This window comes from Alligator mississippiensis, chromosome 1, assembly GCF_030867095.1.
Source record: "Alligator mississippiensis isolate rAllMis1 chromosome 1, rAllMis1, whole genome shotgun sequence".
NCBI lineage: Eukaryota > Metazoa > Chordata > Crocodylia > Alligatoridae > Alligator > Alligator mississippiensis.
In genome coordinates, this window is record NC_081824.1 from 199,641,724 (window position 1) to 199,667,504 (window position 25,781).

The 25,781-nt window shown below is 44.3% G+C and overlaps 1 protein-coding gene and 1 long non-coding RNA gene across 7 annotated transcripts in view; both read left to right on the forward strand.

Moving 5' to 3' along the window:
- The first annotated feature begins 453 nt into the window (after nt 1–453).
- LOC132245821 (uncharacterized) lies at nt 454–8,123 on the forward strand. The gene is made up of 2 exons (XR_009457565.1): nt 454–878; nt 1,663–8,123. It is a non-coding gene; the product is annotated as an uncharacterized LOC132245821 (long non-coding RNA).
- A 3,029-nt stretch (nt 8,124–11,152) lies between these two features.
- The window catches only part of TTC7A (tetratricopeptide repeat domain 7A), a 260,649-nt gene continuing 246,020 nt past the window's right edge, over nt 11,153–25,781 (forward strand). For 5 of the 6 annotated variants that reach the window (XM_006268496.4, XM_019485343.2, XM_019485340.2 and 2 more), the window contains exons 1-3: nt 11,153–11,342; nt 21,032–21,195; nt 23,328–23,496. In XM_006268496.4, the coding sequence (XP_006268558.3) occupies nt 11,180–11,342; nt 21,032–21,195; nt 23,328–23,496 (496 nt within the window). In that variant the 5' untranslated portion in view covers nt 11,153–11,179. Of the gene's footprint in view, nt 11,343–21,031; nt 21,196–23,327; nt 23,497–24,222; nt 24,282–25,781 lie in introns of those variants that run through there. The other variant, XM_014610958.2, reaches the window with a different exon arrangement.

Sequence of the window (25,781 nt, forward strand, 5' to 3'; positions counted from 1 at the left end):
GGGCGGGGCTTGGGCGTGACGTTGTGCCCAAGAGGCTCTGGTCCTGGGTGGGGGGGTTCTGCGCTGGGCCCTGCTTGGTGCGGCCTGCAGCGGGGCGGGACTACAGCCCCGGCCCCAAGGCTGCAAGGGGCGCCCACAGTCCCCTGCAGGACCCCGGCCTGAGTCTGCACAGAGCCTGCAGCAGCTGCGTGCAATGGAGAGGAGCTGTCAGCCTGGTGCTCAGCCCCCGCAGCTTCCACCCACCCCCGCCCCTCTTCAAATATTTCCATTTGAGTGGAAACCACCTTTTTTTTTTTTTTTTGAGACAGCTGTTAAAAAAAATACCTGCCAGCAGGGAGGCACAGCTGTGTGTGCCACCTTTAGCAATGGCAATCGGGACTCAGCAGAGATGACATCTTTTATTAGACCAAGATTTTTGCAAAAAAAAAAAAAAAATTCTTTAGCAATGTGCGCTTGACTTTTTCCATATATATATATATATATATATATATATATATATATATATATATATATATATATATATATAAAAAAAAGTTTTTCATGTTCCAAGCTAAATCAATTCCAAATCTGTGAGTCATTCAAGAACCATATGTGGCCCTACTACCAGCAAGGCCCTGTTAGCCTCCACCCCTGCCTGGGGGCTTCAAATGCTTCCAAATCCTCTGGCGGGCATCCTAGGTGCAGGCCTAAGCCCTGAAGCATGGGGTTCAGATGCCCCTGAGTTTGGCTTGCCCTCAGCTGTACGGCCTCAGGAGCAAGCTAAGGAGGAGTCCTCCATTTCCATAGTTGTCGCCTAGCCGAGATCCTACCACTGGAAGCTGGGCAGTCAGAAGCTAACTGAGGCTCTCGCAGGGAGTCCTGTCCGCAAGCAGACAAAGGTACAACCCTCCACAATGCCATTTTAATTGCATTACCTCGGTCAGGGTATTTCCCCTGTCACCATTGTGGGTATTTTTCCTGCCAAATAAGTATGTGCACTTGACTTTTTTTTTTTTAAAGAAAATTTTTTGTGTTTCAAGTGAAATCAGCCAAATCAATTTCAAATCCATGAGTCATTCAAGAACCATATGTGGTCCTACTACCAGCAAGCATCCTTCACTCGCACCTGGGGCTTCAGATGCTTCCAAATCATTCGGCAGGCATCCTAGGTGCAGGCCTAAGCCCTGAAGCATGGGGTTCAGGTGCCCCTGAGTTTGGCTTGCCTTCAGCTGTACGGCCTCAGGAGCAAGCTAGGGAGGAGTCTCCCCCTTCTATAAAGTCAGTGTATAGCCAAATTCTTCCCACTGGAAGTGAATGTGGGAGGCTAACTATGCATTACCTCGGTTGGGTATTACCCCCTGCCAATAAAGTGGTTTCCCCCTGCCAGTAGGAAAACCACCGTAGTGGTCATGGTATTTCCAGCAATGGATGAAGGGAGCAGTAGCCTGGGAAAGCTTGTGGCTAATGTAGAGAGATGGATAGAGAGACAGGTCTCTATGCCTGTAAATGGAGCTCACCCACAGAAGCTTCGGATGGATAGGTGTCTTCGCCTGTAAAAGTACAGCTATTGACATATAGCTAGACAGATAAATAGATCTTTGCATGGATAGGTATTGATATATGTGTGCCTGTAGCTATAGGTATGTAGAAAAACACTCACAAATCTTGGTATTATTTTGCCAGCCACCTCTACTTCTTCGCTGTCTGGCTGCTCGGCATCACCCCTCTCCAAGGACTGAGATCTTGCAGTGGTGGGGAGGCTCGTGTGTCCCAATGACCCTCTGAGCTATGTTGCCCAGAGTCATACTCCTGGCTAGGTCATCAATGGAGAACAGGCCTGCGGCGAGGTTCCAGGCAAACCGTGATCCAACCCCAAGTCCTAAATGGTGGCTCAGGCAGGAGATGATGTCAGGATCTCTACAGCTGTAAACATGGAAAAGGGATGCAGCAGATGGAGGTCTCCTATCGTTTAGAGCAGGGGTTCCCAAACTTTTTATGCTGCGGACCGGCAAATTGCGGACCAATGGTGAATGGCATACTGCGGACAAGCAGCCAACCCGTTTTTATATTCAGCCACTTCTGGGCTTCTGCTCTGGCAGCCAACCCTCCTGCAGACTGGCAGCCAACCCTTCACGGCCAGGTACCGGGCCACGGCCTGGGGGTTGGGAACCTCTGGTCTAGGGTTTTCCCTTGCTGTTAGGCTCAGATCTCCACCTCATCAAGATCATGTGGTTACTGTTGCTGTGCACCAGGTTCCTTGTGTTAAACAAAGTCAGGTGCCAGCTTCTACCACAGGAAATAACACATTGGGTATCATGCCATCCAGAGATGTGAGGGGTGGTGGCCACTTTTACAGACTGCTTTGGGCCTATGTGATCATGCACATCATAGCAAGTGGATCTCAAGCTGGGGAGCCCAGTTATGATCTGAATAACCTGTGCAATCTGATGAATGTTATATCTGATTCTGCTCCACCAAGGAGCTGCAGGATTGGGGTAGAGATTGGAGGGGTGGTATTGGTTTGGAGGCTTTTCTTATTTCAGCTGAGGGATTGTATTTTTGTGTTTTTTTTCCTTTCATGCACTGTGCGTGTTAAATGTCAGGCTTCTCACCTACACAGTACATGTTTCCGGAGCTTGCTGGTTTGATTGCTTCAGAGGTGATCTTCAGAGTTCTTTACTTCTATTAGTGTCACTGTAACAGGGAATTCATACCCTGTTACCTGGGGAGTAAGGGAAGGGAAGGAAAAAAAATGGTGGCAGGGAGCTAGGAGGCCCTGGCCCCTTTAGGAGAACTCAGTGGGCTCAGCTGGCCCTGGCTGCAGGAGGGCAGGCTTCCTCTTGATTGACAGGGAAAGCCCTGTGCAGAGCTCCAAGAGGCACCTGATCAAAATGGGGCATGGCTCCCAGCCATATAAACCCAGGGCCTGAGTTAAAGCAGTCAGTCTGGCTTTGGGAGCTGTTGAGGAAAGAGCTCTAGGACAGGAGAGCTGCAGAGGAGCTCCTGGCTGACAGTTATAGCTAGAGTGCTTATTTTGGGGGTTAGGGTTTTATGCTGGTAGACCAGGTTGTGGCTACAAAGGGCAGATGAGGCCAGGGGGGGGCACCTAAGGGACACACCTAGAACTGAGCCAGAGTGGGGTGCTTGAGGTAGGTGGCACACAGAGGCTTAAAGCCATAGTGGTGCCTCAGCAGTACAAGCTGTTTTTGAGCCCTGCCAGGGGCTGGGGCTCATGATGGGCAAGTGGAGTCGAAGTAGGGTGACCACCTGTCCCTAGCTGGGCAGGACTTCAAGTCTTGGTCCTGGGCTGCATGATTCTGGGACAGCATTTGTTCTAGATTCACAGTATCTGCAGGGATTTTGAAAAGGCTGCCAGCCTGCAAAGGGCTGACAGGTGGTGAATGACTGGGGGGTGCTATGTGCATGTGTGTGCCCCCACACATTCACGTGGCCAGAAAATACAGCTGAGAAGCATGAAGAGCCTCTCCCTGCAGGTATATCTGTGGGGGAGAGGGGGCATGGGAGATCAGAGGGGGTGCAGATTGAGGCCCCCACAGTGACAGATGGAGTGGGGCAGGGGTGGATGTGGGCTGCTCACTGGGGGCTTGGGGCTTGCTGCCCTGCCCCCGGGGGGCCCACAATGGCTGTGCCACCTTGGTGAGGTACCCCTTGCCCACCTGGCAGCAATGGGGACAGTGGTGGCATGGAGTTGTGGCCCTGCTGCTGAGGGAAAGGCAGCAGGGTGGGGAGCCCTGAGCCTGCAGTTGGCAGCCCAAATCCAGCACCTGCTCCGCTTGCCTCTGCTCGGCTCTGGTCCAGCTGTGGTGGCAGTGGCAGTAGGGAGGGGGGTGGGAGGAGGCAGGCATGTGTACTGCCTTCCACTTTGGAAAAGGTGGTCACCTTAAGGCCAAATGAGCCAGGATCATATTACACCGGTAGTAGAGGTGGCCTGAGGCCAAGAGGGCTAAGGGTCAAAGCCTGAAAAGGGGGAATTGGGGGCCAGGAGCTTAGAGCAAAGAGACAAGGGCCAAGGGCCCAAGCTGAGTGAGATGGGCCAAGGGTCAGATAAGGCTGAGATTCAGAAGCCAAGCCTAGAGGGAACGGGCCTAGGCTGGCAGTTTGCAGCAAAGTGACCAGCAGGCTAAAACTAAGAGGGCTGAAGCCCCTACAAGCTGATGCATCAGTCTAGACTGACACCTGTGAGGCATGGGTGTGACTATGGGGGCAGCTGGAGGTCACAAATTTAGGTCTTAAGGCATGTAGGGCTGGAGAATGATGCTGAGATGGAGAAAGTGCCTAGGCTTATACCAGGTCTCCAAGGCAGCCTCCCCTTGTTACTTTAACAACCAGGTGTGGCAGGAAAGGAATCAGGGTGATACTCTGGGAGGCTGGAGTGGGAGCAGGACAGGATAGAGATGATTTAAAAAAAAAAACAACAACAACAAAAAAACAAAGGAGTGGGGGGGGTAAAATACTGCCTCACTTGTTATAATCACCCTAACCTTTGTTTATATGTATCTTTACAGACATGTCTCTTACCTTGGGTTGGAAACATGCCAATCTATTCCTTCTCGGCCTCTTGTCGGCTCAGATCGAGCGTAGTCCTATGCTTGCCTGGCAAGGGAAACACTGTGACTGCTGGGGCGGTCTCCTTAGTTGCACCTGGGGAAGACCGCTCTCCTGATACAGGGATAGTACCTGCCAAGGTAATGTATAGGAAACCTCCCACTTAGCTGCTGGAGTGGGAAGGTCTTGGCTTTATGCCTACTTTAAGGAAAGGGGAGACTCCTCCCTAGCTTGCTCCTGCAGCCTTATGGCTGAGTGCAAGCAAAACACAGGAGCATCTGAACCCCAAGCCTGCGCGCTTGGGCCTGTAAAAGTAGGATGCCCGCCAAAGGACTTGGAAACATCTGAAGCCCCAGATAGGGGTGGAGGATGGTTGCTGGTAGTAGGGCCACTTATGGTTCTGGACTGACTCATGGATTTGGAATTTGATTTGGCAAATTTGGCTTGGAATATGGAAAATTTTAATTTAAAAAATTCTTCTAGGAACCTTGGTGCTCTGCAGGAATCTGTCTTTGCTTGTGTAAGTGTTCAATTATTTTGCTCTCTATTAATACCTACCTCTGTTTAGTTAACTGCAGCAGAGCATACTTGTGTCCCATATCCCCGTATAAAATAATTAGGTAGAGAGTAATCCGAGAGTATAGTGCCATCAGTGACTCTGGATGATCTTGTTCTTGCAGGGACATTTCTTGATTTTTTTGAGGGATAAAACCTCTGAAAGTGATTTGCCTTGGAAAGGTAGTGTAAATATAACACGAGTGAAGGATTAGAGAATGTGGTATGGCATTCAAGAATTTAGAGCTCTTATTGAACACTTAGTTTATATTAAAATCTGGTTACTAGTTAAGTCAAAGTCACATTATGTTTGCCTGCAAAACTCTCAACTGGTACCTCATGTGAGCCTCTCGTAAGACTCTAAAAGAGTGCATTTAATCTTGTATGTCTAGAATATCAAAGATGTCCCACATAGGTACTTTCTTCTCTTTGTAAAACTGACATAAGTGTTCCAAAAATAACACCTTCTTTTGTTTCCTTTGGTTATCATCACCTATGAAACCAGCAAACTCGGTCAGGAACCCCTATATAAAATATTATTTTGACAAAAGTATCTTCTAAAAACTATCTCCAGTCACTCTGTTCTTCTATCCTTTTCCTCTCCCACCCCCCTTGCCAACTGGTGAATTAACTAAATGTTCTTATATTTTAACTTTTTTCAGTACCATGCACATGCCAAATTAAAGGTGCTTTTTTTCAGCACTCTGAGCTCTAAGTTTGTGTTGACAACCCATGTTGCTTGGTTAACAGGAAGTTTTCATAACCATACTGAAGTAGCTAATGAAATTACAATATTGTTGTGGCACAATTACATTTATTTAAAAACACATGGTGCTAAATGACAGAAAAGATGTAATAGCCTAAACAAGGTGTCTGCATAAAAGAAGATGGTCATGTTTTACTGTGAAGGTAGTTCTCTAGCCTCTAAGAAATCAGAGTGTGCTGGACTATTGTGGACAACTTCTACAATTTTAAGATCTCATCTTTGCAGCCTGATTCAAAACACCTGTCAGAATTTGCCATCTATATGCCCATGTAAATTTCTTGTTGGGAGATTTGGCTTTCTTGAAGGGAATGGGAGGATTTACTTGCTTTTTAAAACTTGCATATTATTCAATATTGTGAATACAATTTTCTGTAAGTCATATTACCTAGAAGATGCTTCTTACTTGGTAGACAACAACAGTTTCTAGCTAATACAGTTAGACCAGAATCTCCCCTAGGGCGGGGGGTGGCGTATACTTAGGACACACTGAGGTTCAGTGTGGTGCATGTTTTTTTTTTTTTTGTTTTGTTTTTTCTCTCATCCTCTTTGCATGTGGTCAGTGACCTTGCAAAAGATGTGCATATGTGTCATGGGTCTAGGGCTTTCTATGCCAGTGTTGTCAGAGATCTGTAGAAAATAAATTTCCCAGCCATAGAGAATACTAATCAGATATGCAAAGCAGGTGCCTCACATGGATCCCAAGAGATTCTTCCTTTCAGTAGCACTGAAGGTTTTCATGCTGTGTTTCATTAGTTGTTTCTACTGTGGCTATGCCTTCCACTCTACAGTACTTTGAGGATTTCATACTAGCTGGAATCAGCATTAACCACCCTGGCTCTTTTCTCTTCCAGTCACTGCTCATGTAACCCCCCTAACAATTTACCGATGAAGCAAATTTTCGGAGGTACCATCAATACAGGAGAATCAGAAGATCATATAGGATGACATTGAGGAATAATGGAAATGGGGTGAAAACTAGTAGTACAAAGCACAAAGTCATGCACTTTAGGACTAAATAGAATATGATAACGTCTGATGTATACTGGTTTCTTATCAACTGGTAAGGACAACTGATGAGGAGGGGAGAGACCTGGATGCAACTGATAACAGGATTAGTATGAGCTGCCAGTGTAATACAGCTGACAAAGGATTTCCAATAGAGATAGGGAAGTATTACTATCCGTGTATAAGGCAGTGGTTAAGATGTAACCTGGAATATGGTGTAGAAGAAAAAATAATTTCATGTAGAATAGGTACTGGAAAGACTAAGGAAAGATTATTGCTCTCTCTAAATTCATCAGAGGGGTAAATATCAAGAAGGAAAAGAGCTATGTAAGTTAAAGCCCAATTAATGTCAGAATTAATTTAGGGTGAAAACCAGAAGACAGTTTTTAACTGTTAGACCTGAAGTAAAGACCTGGAACAGACTTTTCCTATCATTAGTAGGAGCAAACAACTTGCTTTAAGGTGGGGCTTGATTGTTTTACAGAAGAGATTATGTGATGTGCTTGCCTACAATAGCAGGGGACTGGGATGAAAGGCCCAGGAAGCCCCTTTCACTCATGCTCCAGTTACATGAAGGGTTTCTGTGGATTGAGAGGGAGTGGAGTTTCCTTGATAATAGCCACTTGCTCCTACATGCACATGCCCTGTGTGTGTGTGTGTGTTTGCATAAGCACATGTACTGAGGGGATAATTTTTTACTTTTGTTTATCACTACTTTGTTACCAGGAAGGCCAAAAAAGTTACTACCTGAATCTGCCTTTTTAGATGGATGCTTTCAAATGCTTATCTAGGTGATTTTTTTTTTTTTTTCTTCTTTCCAAAATGTCCCAGTTTTTAAACAGTAGCATTGACTACAGGCTCTTAAGTAACTTCCAGGAATACATTCAGTAGTTGTAGAAACCACATCACCTGTGGTTTCTTCACCAGTCCTCTATTAGCAAATTTACATGAAATGTGTCTTATGTGGTTTTATTTGTGAAGAAAGATTCTTTACGCTTGGAAATAATGGTTTTGTGTTAGATTTAACAGAAATAGAACTTTGTTAAGAATTCATATTCTATATCCAAATGAGTACTAGAAATTCATGAAAATTCTGGGCAAAACCCAGTAAAAGAAAAAAATGTCAAAATAGACTTTTTCTATACATTTCTATTACTGGAGAACACACACAACTCTGGCATTGTCACTTCCTTTATCAGGAATGGAATTTCAGTGTTTGTCTGAATTAAATAGTGGAACATCTTCACTTTAATGTAATTGTTCACTGAGCACAGTGACTGGTTGGCACTATACAAGCCATTGGGGCTGTCGGAAACCAGAAGGGGAATGTGGACAGCATGTAATGCAGGAGAGGGCAAAAAACTTTGAGCATGTATGGGATTGTCAGAAGATGGATTTATTTTGAGGCAAGGCATTGTATAGATGTAAAAAACTACTCTCTTTTGCTTTGGATTGTTGATACCTCAAGCTCTGATTGGAGGTCACGTAGTCAGCAAAAGATAGCAACTGGCAGATCCAGAACTTAATAATGGGGAGAGTGGGAGCAGCCACTAATGCTGTACTCCTGTTCCCAGCTTTCCTCCCAGTAGGGCCTTTTTAAAGTCCCCCAATCAGGTAAGAAACTCTTCCTCCCCCTGTCTGTCCCACTTGCCCCTACTTCATTCTGTTCTCAGCCACACATCCCCTTCCCTTTATTCCCTTGCCTACTGCTGCCACTTTCCCAATCAGACCAGGGGGAGGCTTCAGAGCAAGTCCTGTCCCCTCCAGCCAGACTGCACAGGGAGCCAGAATTGGCTTAGGACAGCAGCGGGCATGTTCCTTTCCCCCATGCCTGTTCCGGAGCTAGCAGGAAACACTGGGGAGGACCAGATGGGGAAGAGGAACCTGCTTGCTGCTGTTCCTGTCCCTGGCTAAACCTGACTGGAACGGGGCAAAAGCAGCTGTGGAGCCCCCTAACCTGGATCAACAGGGACAATGAGCAAGGGAGATGGAGATGGGGTATGCCATGGAGGGCAAGGCTGCAGTAGGAATACTTACTTCCTTTGGGGACTTAAAAAAGTTCCTGACTGCTGCTCCCTTGGCATTGACTAAAAGTCAGGAGTGGGGGTCTGTGCCTTTACACTTCTTGATCTGCCCCTGGAGAGCGCTATAAAGGGAGAGATGGGTTCTGTGCCTGGCTCTCTCCCACTTGCATTGTGACCTGGAGCAAACCACAACCTAGGTGTGTGCGTATAGAGATCCTATGTTGTTGCCAGGGGGGCTGTCAGACTGCAGCTAACCAACCCTTGCTGGTACCCACTGCAGAAGGACAAAGACAGGTATGCACCTGCTTCCTGAAGGGGTGCGGCCTGTCAGCAGCTGCTGTGGCCTGACAGTGTGCAAGCTGGGCTGGGCTAAAAGCTGACCACTGCTTGGGGCTGTACTGAATCCAGACTTTATAGGCAGCCATGCTCCATGTCACCCATTAGGGACCTGGGAATGATTCAAATTAACCGGTTGCTCCACAATGACCCTGGCTAATCTAACATTGTTGCTACTTAAGCCTGGCACCTCCTAGTAGAGGGTAATCCCTTGATTCCAAGATGATCTCTACCCTGGCTCATGCATGTGGTTTGAGGTGACTTCAGCAGATGCAGCTCAAGTTGGTTCCTTATTCCTAGTTTCTGGTTCCTTTTTCAAAACTAATCTTTATACCATTAAAGGTTGTTAGTAATGAACTACACATGCTAAAGAGTTAGAATTTAATCAAAAAATGTGTATTTACTCATAAAAATGTAAAACAATATTAAGTACGTAGCTTGTTATTCAGCACTGAGTTTGGGCTGGGATTATGGGGCAAAGTCCTTTTTGGTTCATCCCAAACCACCCATCTCCATTGCCCCTAGGCACCCATGTTTATTTTTGCTGGGGGTGAGGGCCCGACATGATGGACATGTGGACAGCTTTGCGCATTTCAGGGACGGCCCTCTTCCCAAGGGGGTCCAGGGCCCTCAGGCCCCCACGTACTGGGCACCTCTGCCACTGCTGGAGGACTCTGAATTCTGGGCAGGTCAGTGCCTGACCCAAAGCTTGCTTTTCACATGCCAGCTGACAGCCCCCTAGAGCAGTGGTTTTCAACCTTGTTTGTACCAGGACCTATTTGTAAACACTGATGGCTGCCCCAGCCCTGCAGTGTGTTGGGCAGGGGGTGGGTGTGTGGGGCATGGGGGATCCCAAGCTGCCCCTTGCAGCCTGGAACTCTGCCAGCCTGCAAGGGGAAAGCCAGCGTTTTCCACGTTTTTCTCCTTTAAAGCAGGGTTGGCCATGGGCATAGATGAACTGGGCAGCTGCCTGGGGACTGGCCAGAAAGGGGGCCTGAGAATGGTAATTTTTATTGGGGAGGCCCTGATACTAAAAGTTTGCCGGGGGCTGCCAGGAGTCTAGGTACAGTGTTGCTTTAAAAAAAATCAATTTTTAAAGTTTATCGATCCATTTTTTAAACTACGTTCACCACCCTTTCACATATTCTTGTGACCCACTTTTGGGTTCATAGATTCATAGATTGTAGAGTCGGAAGGGACCACAATGGATCATTGTGTCTGACCCCCTGCCCCTGGCAGGAAGGAGGACCGAGATCAGATGACCCCAGCCAGGTGACTATCTAGCCTCCTCTTGAAGACCTCCAAGCTAGGTGATAGCACCACCTCTCTTGGAAGCCCATTCCAGATCCTGGCCACCCTTACGGTGAAAAATGTCTTCCTAATATCTAACCTAAATCCACTCTCAACTAGTTTACACCCGTTATTCCTGGTCACTCCCTGGGACGCCCTAGTAAACAGCGTGTCCCCTACTCCCCGTTGACCTCCCCTAATAAATTTATAGGCGGCTGTGAACTACGGATTGAGAAGTGCTGCCCTAGTGCAGTGTGCAGTGCACAGTGCCCCAAATGAGCTGAGTTCGGGCTGGGATTGTGGGGCAAAATCCTTTCTGGGTCACCCCAAACCGTGCAGCTCCCGTGTGCGGAGATTCCAGCTCCTGGCATGTCTCCTTCATTGCTCGCTACCTTGAGTTGTGGAAAGATTGGCTTTGAATAAGGAGCTGGGAGAAGGGAATTAGGAACGTGGAATTAGGAACTGGGAGCCGAGAACATGCAACTGGGAATCAGGAGCTGGGAATAAAACCTCAAGTTGGCCCCACGTGAAGCGGGCTGTGCCAAGCATAGAGGGGCCGTGTCCCGCGGGCAGCGCGAGCCCTGGCCGGGTCTCCCCGGCGCCGAGGCGGAGCGTCCCGGGGAAGCCGGCTCGCGGGGCGGGCCTGCCCGGCTGCAAGATGGCGGCGAAGGGCTCGCACGCCCAGCTGAAGCGGGACGGGGAGATCGAGCGGTGCCGCGCCGAGTGCCACTGGGGCCGGCTGCCGGCGTTGGCAGAGCCGCTGCGCAGCTGGGCCGGCTCCCCGCGCAAGGGCGGCGGCGGCGGCGGAGCGCCGGACGCCGGTGAGTGCGGCCGAGCCGGCAGCCGGGGGTCCCGCCTCAGCGGGGCTGGGCTGGGCGAGTGCTGCCCGGGCGGTTTGCCGCCCCTCAGCGGGGAGGGGGAACCCCTTTCCTAGCCAGGGTGGAGGGGAGGCACAGCCCAGAGAAAGAAATCCAGCCCCCCCACCCACCAAAGAACCGTATTAAAATAATGATTACCACCTTCATAAGCCTGCAAGCAAGCCCCACAAGGCACATCTCTCTCTCTCTCTCTCTCTCTGAGAAAGAGCTAAGTTTTTTACCTTCCTCAAACCTAGACTTTAAGAGCAATGCCAGAAAGCACAAGCTGCGTTGGTAAGGGCGGTGGCTCTAGGTGGGGGGCTGCCAGCCAGGGTGCAGGGCCACACCAGGGCAGTGCTGTTGGGTGGGCGAAAGGCCGGCCATTGTATCCACCTGGGGATTTCGACTAGGAATCTGCAGCCTTAAAAACGTTTCGGCCTGCTGGTGTCCGTTGGACTTGTCAATCCTGGAAAGTGAGAGCTGGAAGGGGCCTCAGGAGGGCATCTGGTCCAAAAAGCAGGACCATCCCAGCTGACCCTGGTCTTAAAAGTCTCCAAGGATGAACTTTCCGCAACCTTTCTGTGTAACCCCCAGTGCTTCACCACCCTCCTAGTGAGGAAGTGTTTCTTCATATCCAACCTAAACTTCCCTTGTTGCAACTTGAGCCCATTGCTCCTTGCTCTGTCATCTGCCCCCACTGAGAACAGTCCAGCTCCATCCTCTTTTGAACCCCTCTTCAGGTAGTTGAGGGCTGCTATTAAGTCCCATCTCGGTCTTCTCTTCTCCAGACCAAATAAGCCCAGTTTCCTCAGCCTCTCTTCAGAAGTCATATGCCTCAGCCCCCTCTCCATTTTCCAGCTCTCTGCTGGGCTCTCCAATTTGTCCACGAATTGGAGTTCTCTGCATCAGAAGAACTGTTGTTTTTAATTGTTATTTAAAAAAAAAAAAGGGGGGAAACTGAGAGCCAGCATTTTCCAAGGCAGGGCTTGGGCTGAATGAGGTTTACCTCAAGTCTTAAGATTGCCTGTACATGTGCTCGAAGGTGGTGGTGGAGTGTTTTAATTGGAGCGGTTCCTGGGCAGCAGCTCTAATTAAAACACAGCAGCGTCTGGTGGATAAAGCCTCTGCGTGTTTAAAAATGGCTGCAGGAGGCTTTACCTAAACCTCATTCAATGCGCTTGAGTTAAAGTGCCCTGTGGTCATTTGAAAGTGCATGGGGCTTCATACACAGGATTCTGTATCATTCTAATTACAGTGCAAAGGAGCACATGTATAGTCACCCAAAGAGTCTCTGAGAACAACTGTTCTAAGTGTTTCACGTGCCTACAACCCCCAGCCAGCAAATGCTCATGCTGGTCTAGTGTGTAAAGGGGGAAGTTTGTTTTTTGGTTGTGTTTTTTTTAAGCACAGGGGAGAGATGCTGCAAATACAAACCAAACCTTTTTCTCCTGTGGTAGCAGGTGAAGGCCATAACTATGCTGGGACTACTATGCTCTGTATAAAGAGATTAGAAATGTGTGGGAGGGGCTGCCACTCTGGAAGGAAACCCTGTTGACATGGTAAAGATTTTATTCTTGAGAAAGACGGGTTGTTTCAAGAGAAGAAATGCTCTTAGAAGTGCAGGTGGCTGTGTAACTAGTCATGCAGTTAATAATTTACATGCCTGGGTAGTGCAGTGTGTGGGGCTTGACATTGGGAGAAACAGCTGTAAAGACCCAAAATATAACCCAGTAACTGAGAGAGAACAACTTGCATTCCTGGCCGCTGGGGAGGAGAAAGAAAACGCAGCCCATCTACCTGCTTGGGAGTCCGGGGCTTTCACTGATGTAGCGGAAGGTCAAGATTGGTCCTATATTCCTAACTCAGGAAGCAGATATGAGATCTGCATCGCCCAGTTTCAGATTCATCCCGTCTTATTTTTCTTGCTGTATAACTCGGTGGGGAAGAGATAAGTGACAGCTGGGATGATTCATTCTCGTCTGAATGCACTTCCTGTTAAGACTTGCTCACCCAGTGTGGCAGAGAATATCAATAGCGAGCTAGCCTGCAGTCTGTTCTTTAGCCTTTGGAAAGATGATGTGGCCATGTTTATTTTGTGACAGAATCTTGTCTAAAGTCAAATGGCACATTTTGCAACTGTGTTTAGTTAAAATAAGGGTCCAGTGTAGTGAGTTGAAGAAAATAACCCTCAACAGGAGAGTTTACAGCCTAGTAAATCTCCATCTTATGGTAGACCAGAATCTTGAAGGTATTTAAGTGCTTAACGATGCAGATATGTGTTTTAAAATCCCATTAGGTCCTGAAGAACTTGTACTTTACAAAAACTCACTAAAGGTGTATCTGTAACTTCTTAAGTCCCTAAACACTTAAATCCCTGAGGCTCAGAGATAGGTACTGCATTTACTCAAATATAAGATGACTGCAATAATTAGACAGTGTATATGGATAATTTATACATTTCTTAATTTTCCAGGTATAGAATCTAGTTATTGGAGGTTTGCCTTGAATTTGTCCCCCTTCTACTGCTACAGCAGGAAAAATAAATCTTGGGGGGCAGGTAGCCCCCTTCCCCTTTGCTTCCCTTCCCCTTCCCCCAGCATCCTTTTTCTCCTCCCCTTACTATCAGATCCTGGTCTCCCTGAGCACATGGATGTGAAGAGCAAATCTGAAAATGCTAACCTCAAAATAAACTAGTAGTAATTCACATGTAGTACCCATAGACTTAATCCATACAGAAATGATGCTTCATACCTTTTTTTGAAACTGCTGCAAATTTTAGCACAAGTACTCCATAAATATATTTTTAAGCAGCATTTTTGTAGCTACAAACTTTATTTAAATTTTCTGTATTCCAAGTCAAATTAGCCAAAACAAATTCCAAATCTGAGAGTCAGTCCAGAACCATAAGTGGCCCTACCTCCGGCAGACATCCTTCACCCCCATCTGGGGCTTCAGAGGTTTCCAAGTCCTTTGACGGGCATCCTACTTGCAGGCCCAAGCCTGGAGGCTTGGGGTTCGGATGCCCCTGAGTTTTGCTTGTACTCAGCCATAAGGCCGTAGGAGCAAGCTAGGGAGGAGTCTCCCCTTTCCATAAAGTGGGCATAAAGCTGAGACCTTCCCACTCCAGCAGCTAAGTGGAAGGTTTATTATACATTACCTTGGCAGGTACTATCCCTGTGCCAGGAGAACGGTCTTCCCCGGGTACAACTAGGAAGACTGCCTCAGCAGTCACGGGTGTTTCCCTTGCCAGGCAAGCATAGGACTACACTTGATCTGAGCCCACAAGAGGCCAATGCATGATATTAATTTAAAGCTGAAAGGTTTGATTTGTCATATAGCTCATTGCGCTGGGCCCCAGCATAGTCAACAGTGTTTCAAGCCATGTTGACCCCATCGCTTAGTACAGCTCAGTATGTGTGTACTCCAGATACCCCTCACAAAGGATCCATGCGCTAATTTGTCCCCCCACTCATGACTGGAACCAGGTGTTCTTGTCTCAAGTCCTGGGATCCTCCAAAAATTTATATGCAGATGAGGTGCCGGGCAATCTGGTCCGGTTCCACCTCATGGAGTGTATGGCCACATTAATTATTTGTGATAGGCTGAGAGACGGGGTGACAGTGGGATTCTGGGTGTACTGTCTAGGGCCCTGTTTGGTGATGTTTGCCAGACACTTAAGGCTGGTGAAGAAATGGAAATCCTTGGAAATGGGAAAGAAAGGTACTGCTAGGCTGTAGGAATGAAGAAGAAATATATAAGCAGTGTAGTTGCTCACCATGACTTGAAAGAGACAGCACTGAGTGACTGCACTCAATGGGCACTACCCTATGCTTTTTTCCGGTGGGCTGCCTTAACCTAGTCTTGTGGAAGGTTCCCTTGCCCAATATGGGCCATGTGTTTTATAGTCTTGCTTAGTGTTTGCGTTTAATCAACTTAATAGTTGGTTTATGTTACTGAGCATATGCTGCTTTTGGCAGCAGTGTAATGATAGACCAAGTATATAATGAGGTTTCTTTGTATGCCAGTGTAATATGAGGGTTTTTTGGGGGGGTATGGGGGAAGTATTAGAGTAAATATGATTCTCAGTCTGAAATACTGCCTACTAAGTAGATAGTGGATCAAGCTATTGGAACGTCAAGGTTTAGATTGTGGCGGTTTCGTTACCCTGAAATCCACCATATCTGGAAAGAGTGGATCCAGCAAACTCTTTAAATCGTATATTTGAAAAGTATGAGCACTGTGGGCCTTAGACATACCTCTTCCCCCCTCCCTTAGATATTTGTTAATGTCTGGAGATGGTTTGGTTTTGTTTTTAAAGTTGTTGTGACATTGTTATGATATACTGATCCAGTCTCTGTAATGGTTTGGTTGGGGTGGAGGGCAAATTATAAATAGCCAATATAATTTTATTATCTACTTCCTTGCCAATTCTTTCCTCTGGTTGTAAGGACGTACTTCTTTGTTTATTCGTTGGAGTGCTTGTCTGAGGGGTAGTGTTTTATTAATCAAAATGCTAGACAGATGGTTTAGTACTTGCAGATAAGCAAACTATATGAAATCTTGCTAAAAATGCCAGACTTTCCTGTTAAAAGGATCTGATTTTACTCTGATTTGTACATGCTTGATATTGATGATCTCAATATTGAGGTCTATGGGACTATTTGTGTGAATTAAGCCCTTCAGGTCATCAGAGATCAGGTCTTGGCAAACATGATGATTTTTCTGAACAGGAAAAACCTTTGGTTTTTGATAGTTTGGTCTTAAAAGAGCAGCTCTTTACAGATATGTTTTGACTGAACATAAGACAGGTGAAACTGAGACTACAGGCCCCTGATACTGCAATGAAATCTACAACAGCGGCCTGTGGGCCCATGTGGTGATACATTGACTTTAGTAGGGTTCCACACAGCCACAGGTATTCATTTTATGCCTGACTGTGTATATGTAGAGTTCAGGACCCTACTTAGTGCTAGAATTATTTATGCTTTTAAAGGGATAATTTCAAATTGTATCACTTTTCCAAGTGTCTCCTGTACAGTGTGTAACTTGTTGGTTATGAAGGAGAAGTACTTCGGTGTTTCTTTTCTGTAAATTAAGAATTGCAGTTGGAAGCACCACACTTCTGAGCACCACACTTCTGAGCAATTCAACAGGAAAACCCAGTGTCTGTACAGGGTGAAAAAACTTGTCTAAGGAAAAAAATACTTTCATGCTTCTATTGGTTTGAACTGAAGTGATCGTCAATAGGATATTTATTAAATAACTGGTCAGTGTTTACTAACGAGTACTTTCATGATTTTGGTGTTTACTGTCTTCTGTTTACTGTGTGATTCTGTAACTTTTTAAGGAAAAAACTAGTGACTTCATGTGCAGGTTAAATGAGAGGATGTAATGTTGTGAAATCTTTTTTACATAGTATAAATTATAAGTAAGCATAGTAAGTTACTCTTGGTGTTTATGACTTGAACATAAAAATGCACATGTATTTGTGAACTTAATTTATGTAAGTACTTTGTTCACATAAAGTAGCTAATTGTGTGCATACAGTTCTTTACCTAAAAGTTAGGGCTGTGCAAACTTTGCTCGCTGATTCAGTTCAGAGGAGATTCGGCCCAATTCAGCGGCCGAATCTCAGAATCTGAATTGAATCAGGAAACTCATTAATCTCTCCAAGTTGAATTGGAAGCCTCCAATTTGATTCGTAGAGATTCGATGATCTGGCCATAGAGACAGCTTTATATGTTTTTTCTACATACTTCAAGGTACCAGGTGGGTCATGAACACAGATGGTGAGGCGGATGGAGCATCCCGCTGTAGGGTTGGCAGCGAACCCAGAAGTAGACCAAAAGCACCTCCAGTCCACTTCTGGGTCCACTGTGGAACGCACGGGGGACTCCCTTCTGCCCCCTAGCTCAGCAACTGGTGCCTCCTGGGTCTGGGGGAGCACCTGGGGTCCCCCCGTGGCCAATCGCTGAGCCAGTGGGGTGCAGGGGGGGCCCCCCTGCATACTCGGTGGCAGACCCAGAAGTGCCCCAGAAATACTTCCACTCCACTTCCGGCTCCACCACTGCGCATTTGGGGGTCCCCCGCATATTCCTGTGGGACGCTCCATCTGCCCCACCGGCTCAGCGTTCATGTGCCATGCCTGGTGCCTTGAGGTACATAGAAAAAACATATAATGCTGTGCCTGTGGCAGAATTGCTGATTCTGCAAATCTGAATCGAATCTTCAGATTAAGATTTGGCCGAATCAGATCAGGAAAGTGATCCGAATCAGCGAATTGAATCACTGTCTCCTGAATCGGGCCAAATCCAAATTGAAAATAGCAGATTCAAATCAAAATTTAAACTAGCAAGTCAAAAGCCTAATTTAAATAAATCATTTTTAAATCAACTTTCCCATTGTATTTTTATTAAGAAATGTTGATATAATAATTAAAATATGTCTATTTACAACTAAACAGATTTTACAGTGATTTGGTATGTATGTTTCCTAGGTACACAAGTGTGTGTGTGTGTGTGTGTGTGTGTGTGTAAATAATTTATATATATATAGCTTAACATCTTTGGATTGCTGGAAATCCTACATTTTGGTGTACTATAAAATGGGGAAATGTATGTTTCTTATACACTAAATGATTAACTTTTTGCTCATATTTGTATTGTATCAAGCTTTGTTAAGTTGGTAATTTGAATTTAATTAAACATACAACCAGCACTTCAAATTTATTAAACGAACTTTTTGATGTTTTGGATACAGAAACTTTTTTTTAATCAAAATGTGGTGCCCATTTACAACTAACTAATTTACTAACTAGTAGCATTAACTGTTATAGTACTAGACATATGAACTGTGAATAGTGAATTAAAACCAATTATTTCAGGTCACCCGGGGCAAATTTTCTAAAATGCCTAAGTGAAACTCATTTGAGCTTAAATTCCTACTTGTTTAACTGTCTTTAGAATGAGATGGTCATTTTTTACTAGGTTGTTTTGAAAAAATTATCCCTTTTCTTTCAAGATTTTAGAACTCTTAAATCTTATCCTCCTCCCCTTTTTATTCATAGTCTGGAGGAGAAAAACAAGCTGTCTAGATTTTTCAACTCTCAATTGATTTCTCAGCTTTGAATGAATCAGTCCAAGTGAAGAAAATACTCTTTCTGCATCTGCAAAAGAAGATGCTGCTAGCAAAAGCTGCTTCAGCACTTCCACAAACTTGGGTTCCAGGTGCTTTGCTAGCGACTTCCACTAGTTCAGTGGTGTGACTTTCTTTAAAACATCCTCAGCAAACATACACTGCTTAAATGGTTCACCTCTGACCCTGAAATTTATTATGGTTGGCATGATTGATTGGTGATTAGTAGAAGCTCATCTCATAACAGCATTTTCCTGTCTGGCAGTTAGGCATTTACCCTGGTACTTTGTGTAGGGAATTGGCAAGAAAATGAGACGGAGTAAGTGCTTGATTCATCTGCCTCTACTGCCTGTGGTTTTAACTGTGCTGTTGGTATTTCTTACTTTAATGTTTCTTGAAATTCTTTCCAAATTTCAGCAGCATCTGTAATACAGCAGTAATCTTTCTGCAGTTGGTCCAAGGCTATGGAAATAGGTTTCACTCTAGTCAGCATATCTTCTATATTCCCTTTTCCACAACTTTGACCACTCTAGCTGTGATACTTCCATCAATGTTGTAAAGATTTTCTTCATAGGTGGTCGTCAGAATATACCACTTCTGAATAAATAGCTCAAAGCAGTTAACCACTAAATTTCACTCTACGAAGCTTCACCTCAAAAGTTAGATGTTTTCCCCTTCATTCTTGTATATAAGAAAATCAGCCTTTAATTTCAGAGTTTTTAGTAAAGGCTCATTGACTCAACATATTATTTTATCTATGGTGAATTATTTTAATAGATTACACTAAATCAATAGTCTATGCTGTATTAAATTCAAATTTCACTTTAAGCTAGTTTATTTTTAGAAACAATTTAATTATAATTTAAATTAATTTTTTAAATCTGTGTTTTAAATTTATTTTAAGAAATTAATCTTTTTTCCACCCTGCCCCATGTACCAGTGTTTCCTTAGCTATGAAATTTCACCTGTACTGTATGCATGGGGCCTGATGTCTGTAGTAGACCATATCAAGGCCTGCCCCGAAATGTCAACTGCTGGGTTTGAGGCTTGCTCCCCAAGTCATTTCATTTACCATATTTACTCAAATACAAGATGAAGTTTTCCCCCCCAGTCAGCATAGTGGGGTTAAAAGCCTCATCTTGGATTTGAATACTAGCTTGAGGTAGGTGGTGGCTCAGCTCTGGCCTTGGCTTGGAGCTTGGGGCTGAAGCCAGAGCTGCGCTGCTGCTTGCTCTGGTCCAAGGGTGGCTTGTGTAGCAGGGGAAACCACTCAGTGGGTGGGGACACAGAATGTGGTTCAGAGTGAAGCGTGGGGGAGACCATGCAGCCTGCCTGGCCCCCTACATCACCTGCCTTCCATCATCAGCCTCTTGCTTCCCTCCAGTGCCCTGCCTTATCTTCAGCTTTGGCTCCAGCTCTGACCCAGCTGAGGCCACAGCTGGTGCTGCTGCTTCTCTTTGGTTGGGCTGGGCAGAGGCTGCTTCTTCTGCTGATTACTCCATAGTAAGTGGCATGGAGGGGTGAAGAGGGTGAGGGGGAGCAGAGGGACAGGTGCAAGCATGGGTGGGGCAAGGGAGGCAGGAACAGGGATGGGGATGGAGGAGGCAAGTGGCAGGCATGGGGGGGAGTGGGGGCAGAGGGAGAAGGTCTGTTCCCTTGTCCTCCTGCTGCTACTTCAGGGTGATGAATTTAATGACCTTCCAACAATTAGATTCTATACATGGAAAATTGTAACGAATTTATAATTTTCCACGCATGGAATCTAATTATTGGAGACTCATCATAACATTTGATGTTGTCTTGAATTCAGGTAAACGTGGTTCTTCTTCATTATGGGCCCAATTTGATGAGTCAGTTGGCTTAGGTGAACAGCCCCACTGAAGACAACAGAATGACTTACTCATATATGTGATTTTATAGGGTTGGTCTTCATATAGCAATGAAACTCACACTGGGTACTAATTATTTTGCAGGGCTGTGTTCCAAACTTCTTTACTTTAACTGCATGTGCGTGTCTTTTACAAAATCATTTTCTGCAATCTTGTAAACCAAGGCTCAGACTTTTAGTGTTTTTCTATCTTTTTATGGTTCTGTGCTGAATTTAGCAAAGCATTGTAGGCATATAATACATATTTGTTTATACAGTCATAAAAAGCATCTAATTAATTGCTTGATTAAATTTGAGCATATACAATTAATCTCTGACAACAAAGATGCTTGCAATGGAAATTCTGACTTTTTATCATTGATTATAGTAATTTTGAAGAAATCTCCCGATATAATGGAAAGTTTTTCACTTTTTGGTAGAAAACTAACATTTCCATTAACCAGAAGACTCATCAGAATTACACTCTGTAGCTCCATCTGTTGTTGTCCATTACATTTGAACTCTTATATCTAAGGAAAATGTATATAGAAGAGGAGGTTATTACTCTGTGGTATCTTGTTCTTTCTCTCTCACTGTATATGGAAATACAGCATTAAGTTATTTTTCCTACTGGTTGATCTATATCTTTCAGAGGACTATGGGAATCTACTACTTGCAGAAGCCTTGCTGGAGCAGTGTTTAAAGGAAAACCTTGCCAAAGTGAAGGACTCCATTCCATTAATGGAAAAGAGCGAGCCAGAAATGAGTGAAGCCAAAAAATATCTGACCAGTATTCTAAACAGGGGAAAATTACGAGTAAGTACTCTAAGCAGACATATATCTTTGCCAAATTGATGCTACTGTTGTATGATAGTTCAAAAGATAGACAAAACTTATGCATCATTCATCCAGGTCCCTGTTTCACAAACACAAACCCGTGTTCCTTTATTAATATCACTAATGCACCATTTGCTGTCTCTTGACAGTATGTTCAGTCAGAAGAAATCACTTTTTGCTGCTGATGTAAAAACTCTCTGTTCATTTTCTGATGCACATCTATAGCTGCTTTTTATTTGTGATTTGAAAGAAGTTGGCTGGAGGTTTAGGAATTTGCTAAGGTATTGGATATATTCTGCTTGTGTATCTTGCCTTCAAGGGACTGAAAATTATACTAGTCTGAAGTGTGGGACTTGCTATACTCTGTAAGAGTTTAATTCTGTGAGGTGTACCAAAGAGTTGTAGCCTTTACTTTGCATTTATTTCAATGTATTTATAGGTACTTGAGCTAAGATTTTCAAAAACCGCCCAGTACCTTTTGGGTGCTACTAATGGCACCCAGCTTGGAAGCATGAAATCAGTAGAGTGGAAGCAGGGGCTTAAGTCTGTTCTGCCTAGGGGTGTGTGTTCTTTAACTTTAGGGTGAGCTGTGTGCATAATGCAGCTCTTTGCATATTTATACACTGAACCATTTTGTTCCCTTCCTCATTTTGACGGCAGTACCAACTGATGTAGCAATTTGCATTTGTGGAATGTCTTGTCATTGGTCACAGTTATGCAGTTCATGTTTCTTAATCATGAGCTTGTTATTAAGCTATGGGCTCCCAATACTAGTCAGTGCTGCATTTATTAAAATATGAAATGGTTTGTGAGCCTTTTCCTGCTTGCTGATACATATGGAAAGCCTGAAAGGCTATTTCAAGTCTCTTCTTTAACTTTAGAAACATCAAGAATATTCATTGTTTCTTTGTTTTTTTTGCTGTTGGATTCCTTAGAAAGCCCAAGAATCAGGCTGGGAGCTTTCTCAGCCCTTACTTTTAAGTTGTGTGTGTGTGTGGGGATGATTTTGAATCTTTAATAAAGCCATTTTCTCCTGCCTGTTAGTCACTTGCATGAAACGTGAACAAAGCCATTCTAGGCAATCTCAATAGAATTTTTTATTTTGTTTTTTTTTTTTGCTCTTAGTTTCACTTTCTTGCCATACCATAATCTGTTAGTTTTTGAAGTCTTTCTGGGCAAAGAGGGTAGGCAAGAGTTTAACTTCCTGGGTTGTTTTTTGATGTTAGAAACTGAAAAGAAATAACCCAAAACCCCAAACCTTGCAGGTCTTGCTTGTACATCAGAAGTGTAAAATTGGTCAAAAGCCCAAATATTTCTTTGCCAGGTCATTTTTGATGATAGCCATCATCTAGCCTGGCAGTGTATTGGGCCTGCCTGCCCTTATGTTCAGCCTGTCCACATGGGGGTGGAATAGAGAAGGGACCTGCACTTTGTGGATCAGAGCTGCTTGAATTAGAGAACACGAATACTCACTCACTCCCCTTTCTTACCTTTTGGACTTGGGCGTAACCTTGGCCCTGTCTCCCCAAATCCACCAGTCTAGGGTGGGGGGCTTCAGGAAGTGCAGAGCTACTAAATAGCCCCAGGTAGGATAGGGGAAGAAAGTTGGGATTGAGTTTCTGTTTTAAAGGAAATTTTACCTCCCTTGGGGTGGACCATCACTGGGAGCAACCGACTGGTAGTCTTGCCCCAGGCACAGGTGGTATAGCCCTCCACTGGGAAAAATGCAGACAATATTGGTGTTTCTGACAACTTTAAATATCCCAGTAAATTGCAATATCCTTTTCATGGGTGTTAATGAAATTGAAATGCAGGCTGCATGCATGTGAGGGGCATCAACTCTGGTGCCTGCCAGCTGTATGTTCCAGGTACAAAACAATTGTTGATACTTTGGCCACTGATTGCATATTTAAAAGCGAGGGCATAAGACTGGGATATCTTTGCATTACCTCCCTCCCATCCTTAGCATTTGAGAGTTAATTACAAGCGAAGTGTCACTATTGAGACTAACTGTCTTGATTTTTGGCTTCCTGTCAAGTACTCCGTTAGCTCTGAGGTAACATTGCTTTGGTCTCCATATCTCTAACCATAGCCATATCTTTATTTTTCAGCCTAAATATATGACGGAAGCCATGCTGATTCTAGGGAAGCTCCATTATGTGGAAGGATCTTACAGAGATGCAGTCAGCATGTATGCTAGAGCAGGACTTGATGACATGTCCATAGAAAATGAACCCTTGTACCTGCTGCGTCTGGTGACAGAAGCATTTGTCATCAAAGGTAACCGAGTATAGATATGCTTATGTTTATGCTAAACTCAAAGTTAGCCTTAGCATTGATTTGAATGAGAGCAGTGTTAGGCTGATGCTGAAAGCTTTTTAATAACCTCTCCCATAATATGTAGTCAATGTAAAAATAAATGTATTGCAGAGTTTTAGTCCATATGTTCTAAACTTGGCTGTCTTGGCAAAAGATGTTTGAAAATGTTAGACCGTATAAAGGCTTCTTGAGGTGCTTGTGGCTCTGAATCAGCAGTGCATTTAAGCATGTGCTTCAATTTTATGGCAAAGTCAGAATACCAACGGGGGCCTCTACTTACGTTTAGAAATAAGTGACCTGTAGACAAACCTTGAATGACTCTCATAAAGTAATTAACACAGTCTTGCCAAGTTTTAAACTGTGGGCTAATAGAATAATTGCTTTTTTAAAAGTTAGTGTATTTTTGCAGTGCATGGAACATACTATCAGACCATATGTACAATGGCAGTTTCTTCTATTTTCCTCTCCCCTTTTTTGGTTTTAGTTATACAGATCTTACAGTGTTTGAGACTTTATTGAAAACAGCTTTAAAATTGCATTTAATTTTTGTAAATGGGGAAAAAAATCCCTAGTCAGTAATTGAGTGGAAAGAAAAAGACCAGTAATCTTTTCCTTCAGTTGCTTTCAATTCTTTTTATAAATGTTGCTAAATATTGCTATCTATCTACTGCTTTCTACTCTTTTCAGCATGTCCACCAGCTTGTTAGGTGAATGAGAACTCTGTGATGATCAGATACCCTCAAATGGTATGTAAAGATTAAAATTAAACCAACCCAAGCACTGTTTGAATGGGCTGTTAACGTTGATAGTAATTTGGATGTGTTTCACGATCTCACACAGTCATAGCATTCTGCTTTTTTAACAAAAACCTGTTTGTGCTGCTTTGCTGGCTTTGGATTTCTTTTCTGCAAGCAGTGGATGAGCCTTCTGTGGTAGTGAGCTTCTACTTGCAACTGATTCATATGTAACTTGCACTAACACTTTTTGCTTGGAGTGAAGGATGTGGCAGAGGCACAGGGAAGTTAGGAAGCACAAATACACATTGATATGGGTGCAAGATCAGCTGACAGGACATTCCAAAGTCCATTGAACTTCATTGAACCATTCCACTGACTACAGTGGGCAGTAGCTCTGGGGCTGGATAACTATAAACGTTGTTGTGGTGAGTGTACATGAAGAGATGGAAATGCCCTGTTTCTACGGGGTCTCAAGTAATTGAGTGTCTTATCTCTTGATACGGCCGTGGAAAGTGGAGCTATCTCTACTTATCAGCTCAGGCCTTTTGTTTGGCTTTTTGTTTCATATTTGCAAATAAAAGTGATCTATGTTTTTGTTTGGAATTTGAGAGACAGGTGAACTTCAGCAATATCATTTTCACATTCCTTGTTTCCCACCTTTTCCTGGTTTATTTGTCAGCCTGTGGTTTTCAACTGGGCTACCACAGCACCCCGTTCTGTTGCAAGGGCTCATGAGGGGTGCTGTGGTAGCAGTCGCCAGGTAAATCTGCCCTGCACACTCCCCCTTTATTAGAGCTCTCTGATTAACCTAAAGGAGGCAGCAAAGCTGCCTCATGCTGTGTAGCCCTTCCTTGTCCAGTTCCTAGATGCTCTTCATATAAAACAAAACCTGCAAGACAGAAGTGGTCCAATCGGTTTGGGAAAGAAAGTTGGCTCTATGGCTCCCTGTAGTCTACCTACATCACACTAACCAGTGCAGTTACTTCTTGATGGAAACAAACAGTTTAATGAAAGACATTGGTCATAAGAAAGCAACAGGTTTTTCCAATTTCTTTACTTGCTTACAAAGCCATTAAGTCCTCTATGTAAAGTGTGTGGCAACAGTTGGTTTCTGCTCCGACTACAAGGCCTGGTGAAGTGAGCTATGAATATTTTTGATGAAACTGAAAGTTCCTAAAAACAGTTCAGTAGATTAATATTCTCCTCTATTTGGAAATCTTCCCAGATGCAAATGGCCAGGTCTTCATCTGGTTTAGGTTGTTACAGTTGCACCAACATCAGTGGAATTATTCAGATTGCCCAAACTGAGGATTTGGCACAAATACATTCTCAAATATCTTTAAACTTATTCCCTTAGATATCAAAATTTGTTTTCTTCTAGCCTTCTACTTCTAATTTCTTATTCAAATTCTAAAAGAAAAAAGTACATTCAATAGCTTTCCATAGTTTTCCTTGTCTAGGTATCTACCCAGTATTCATGCAAAGAAAGCATTCCCCAGCAATCTTCAA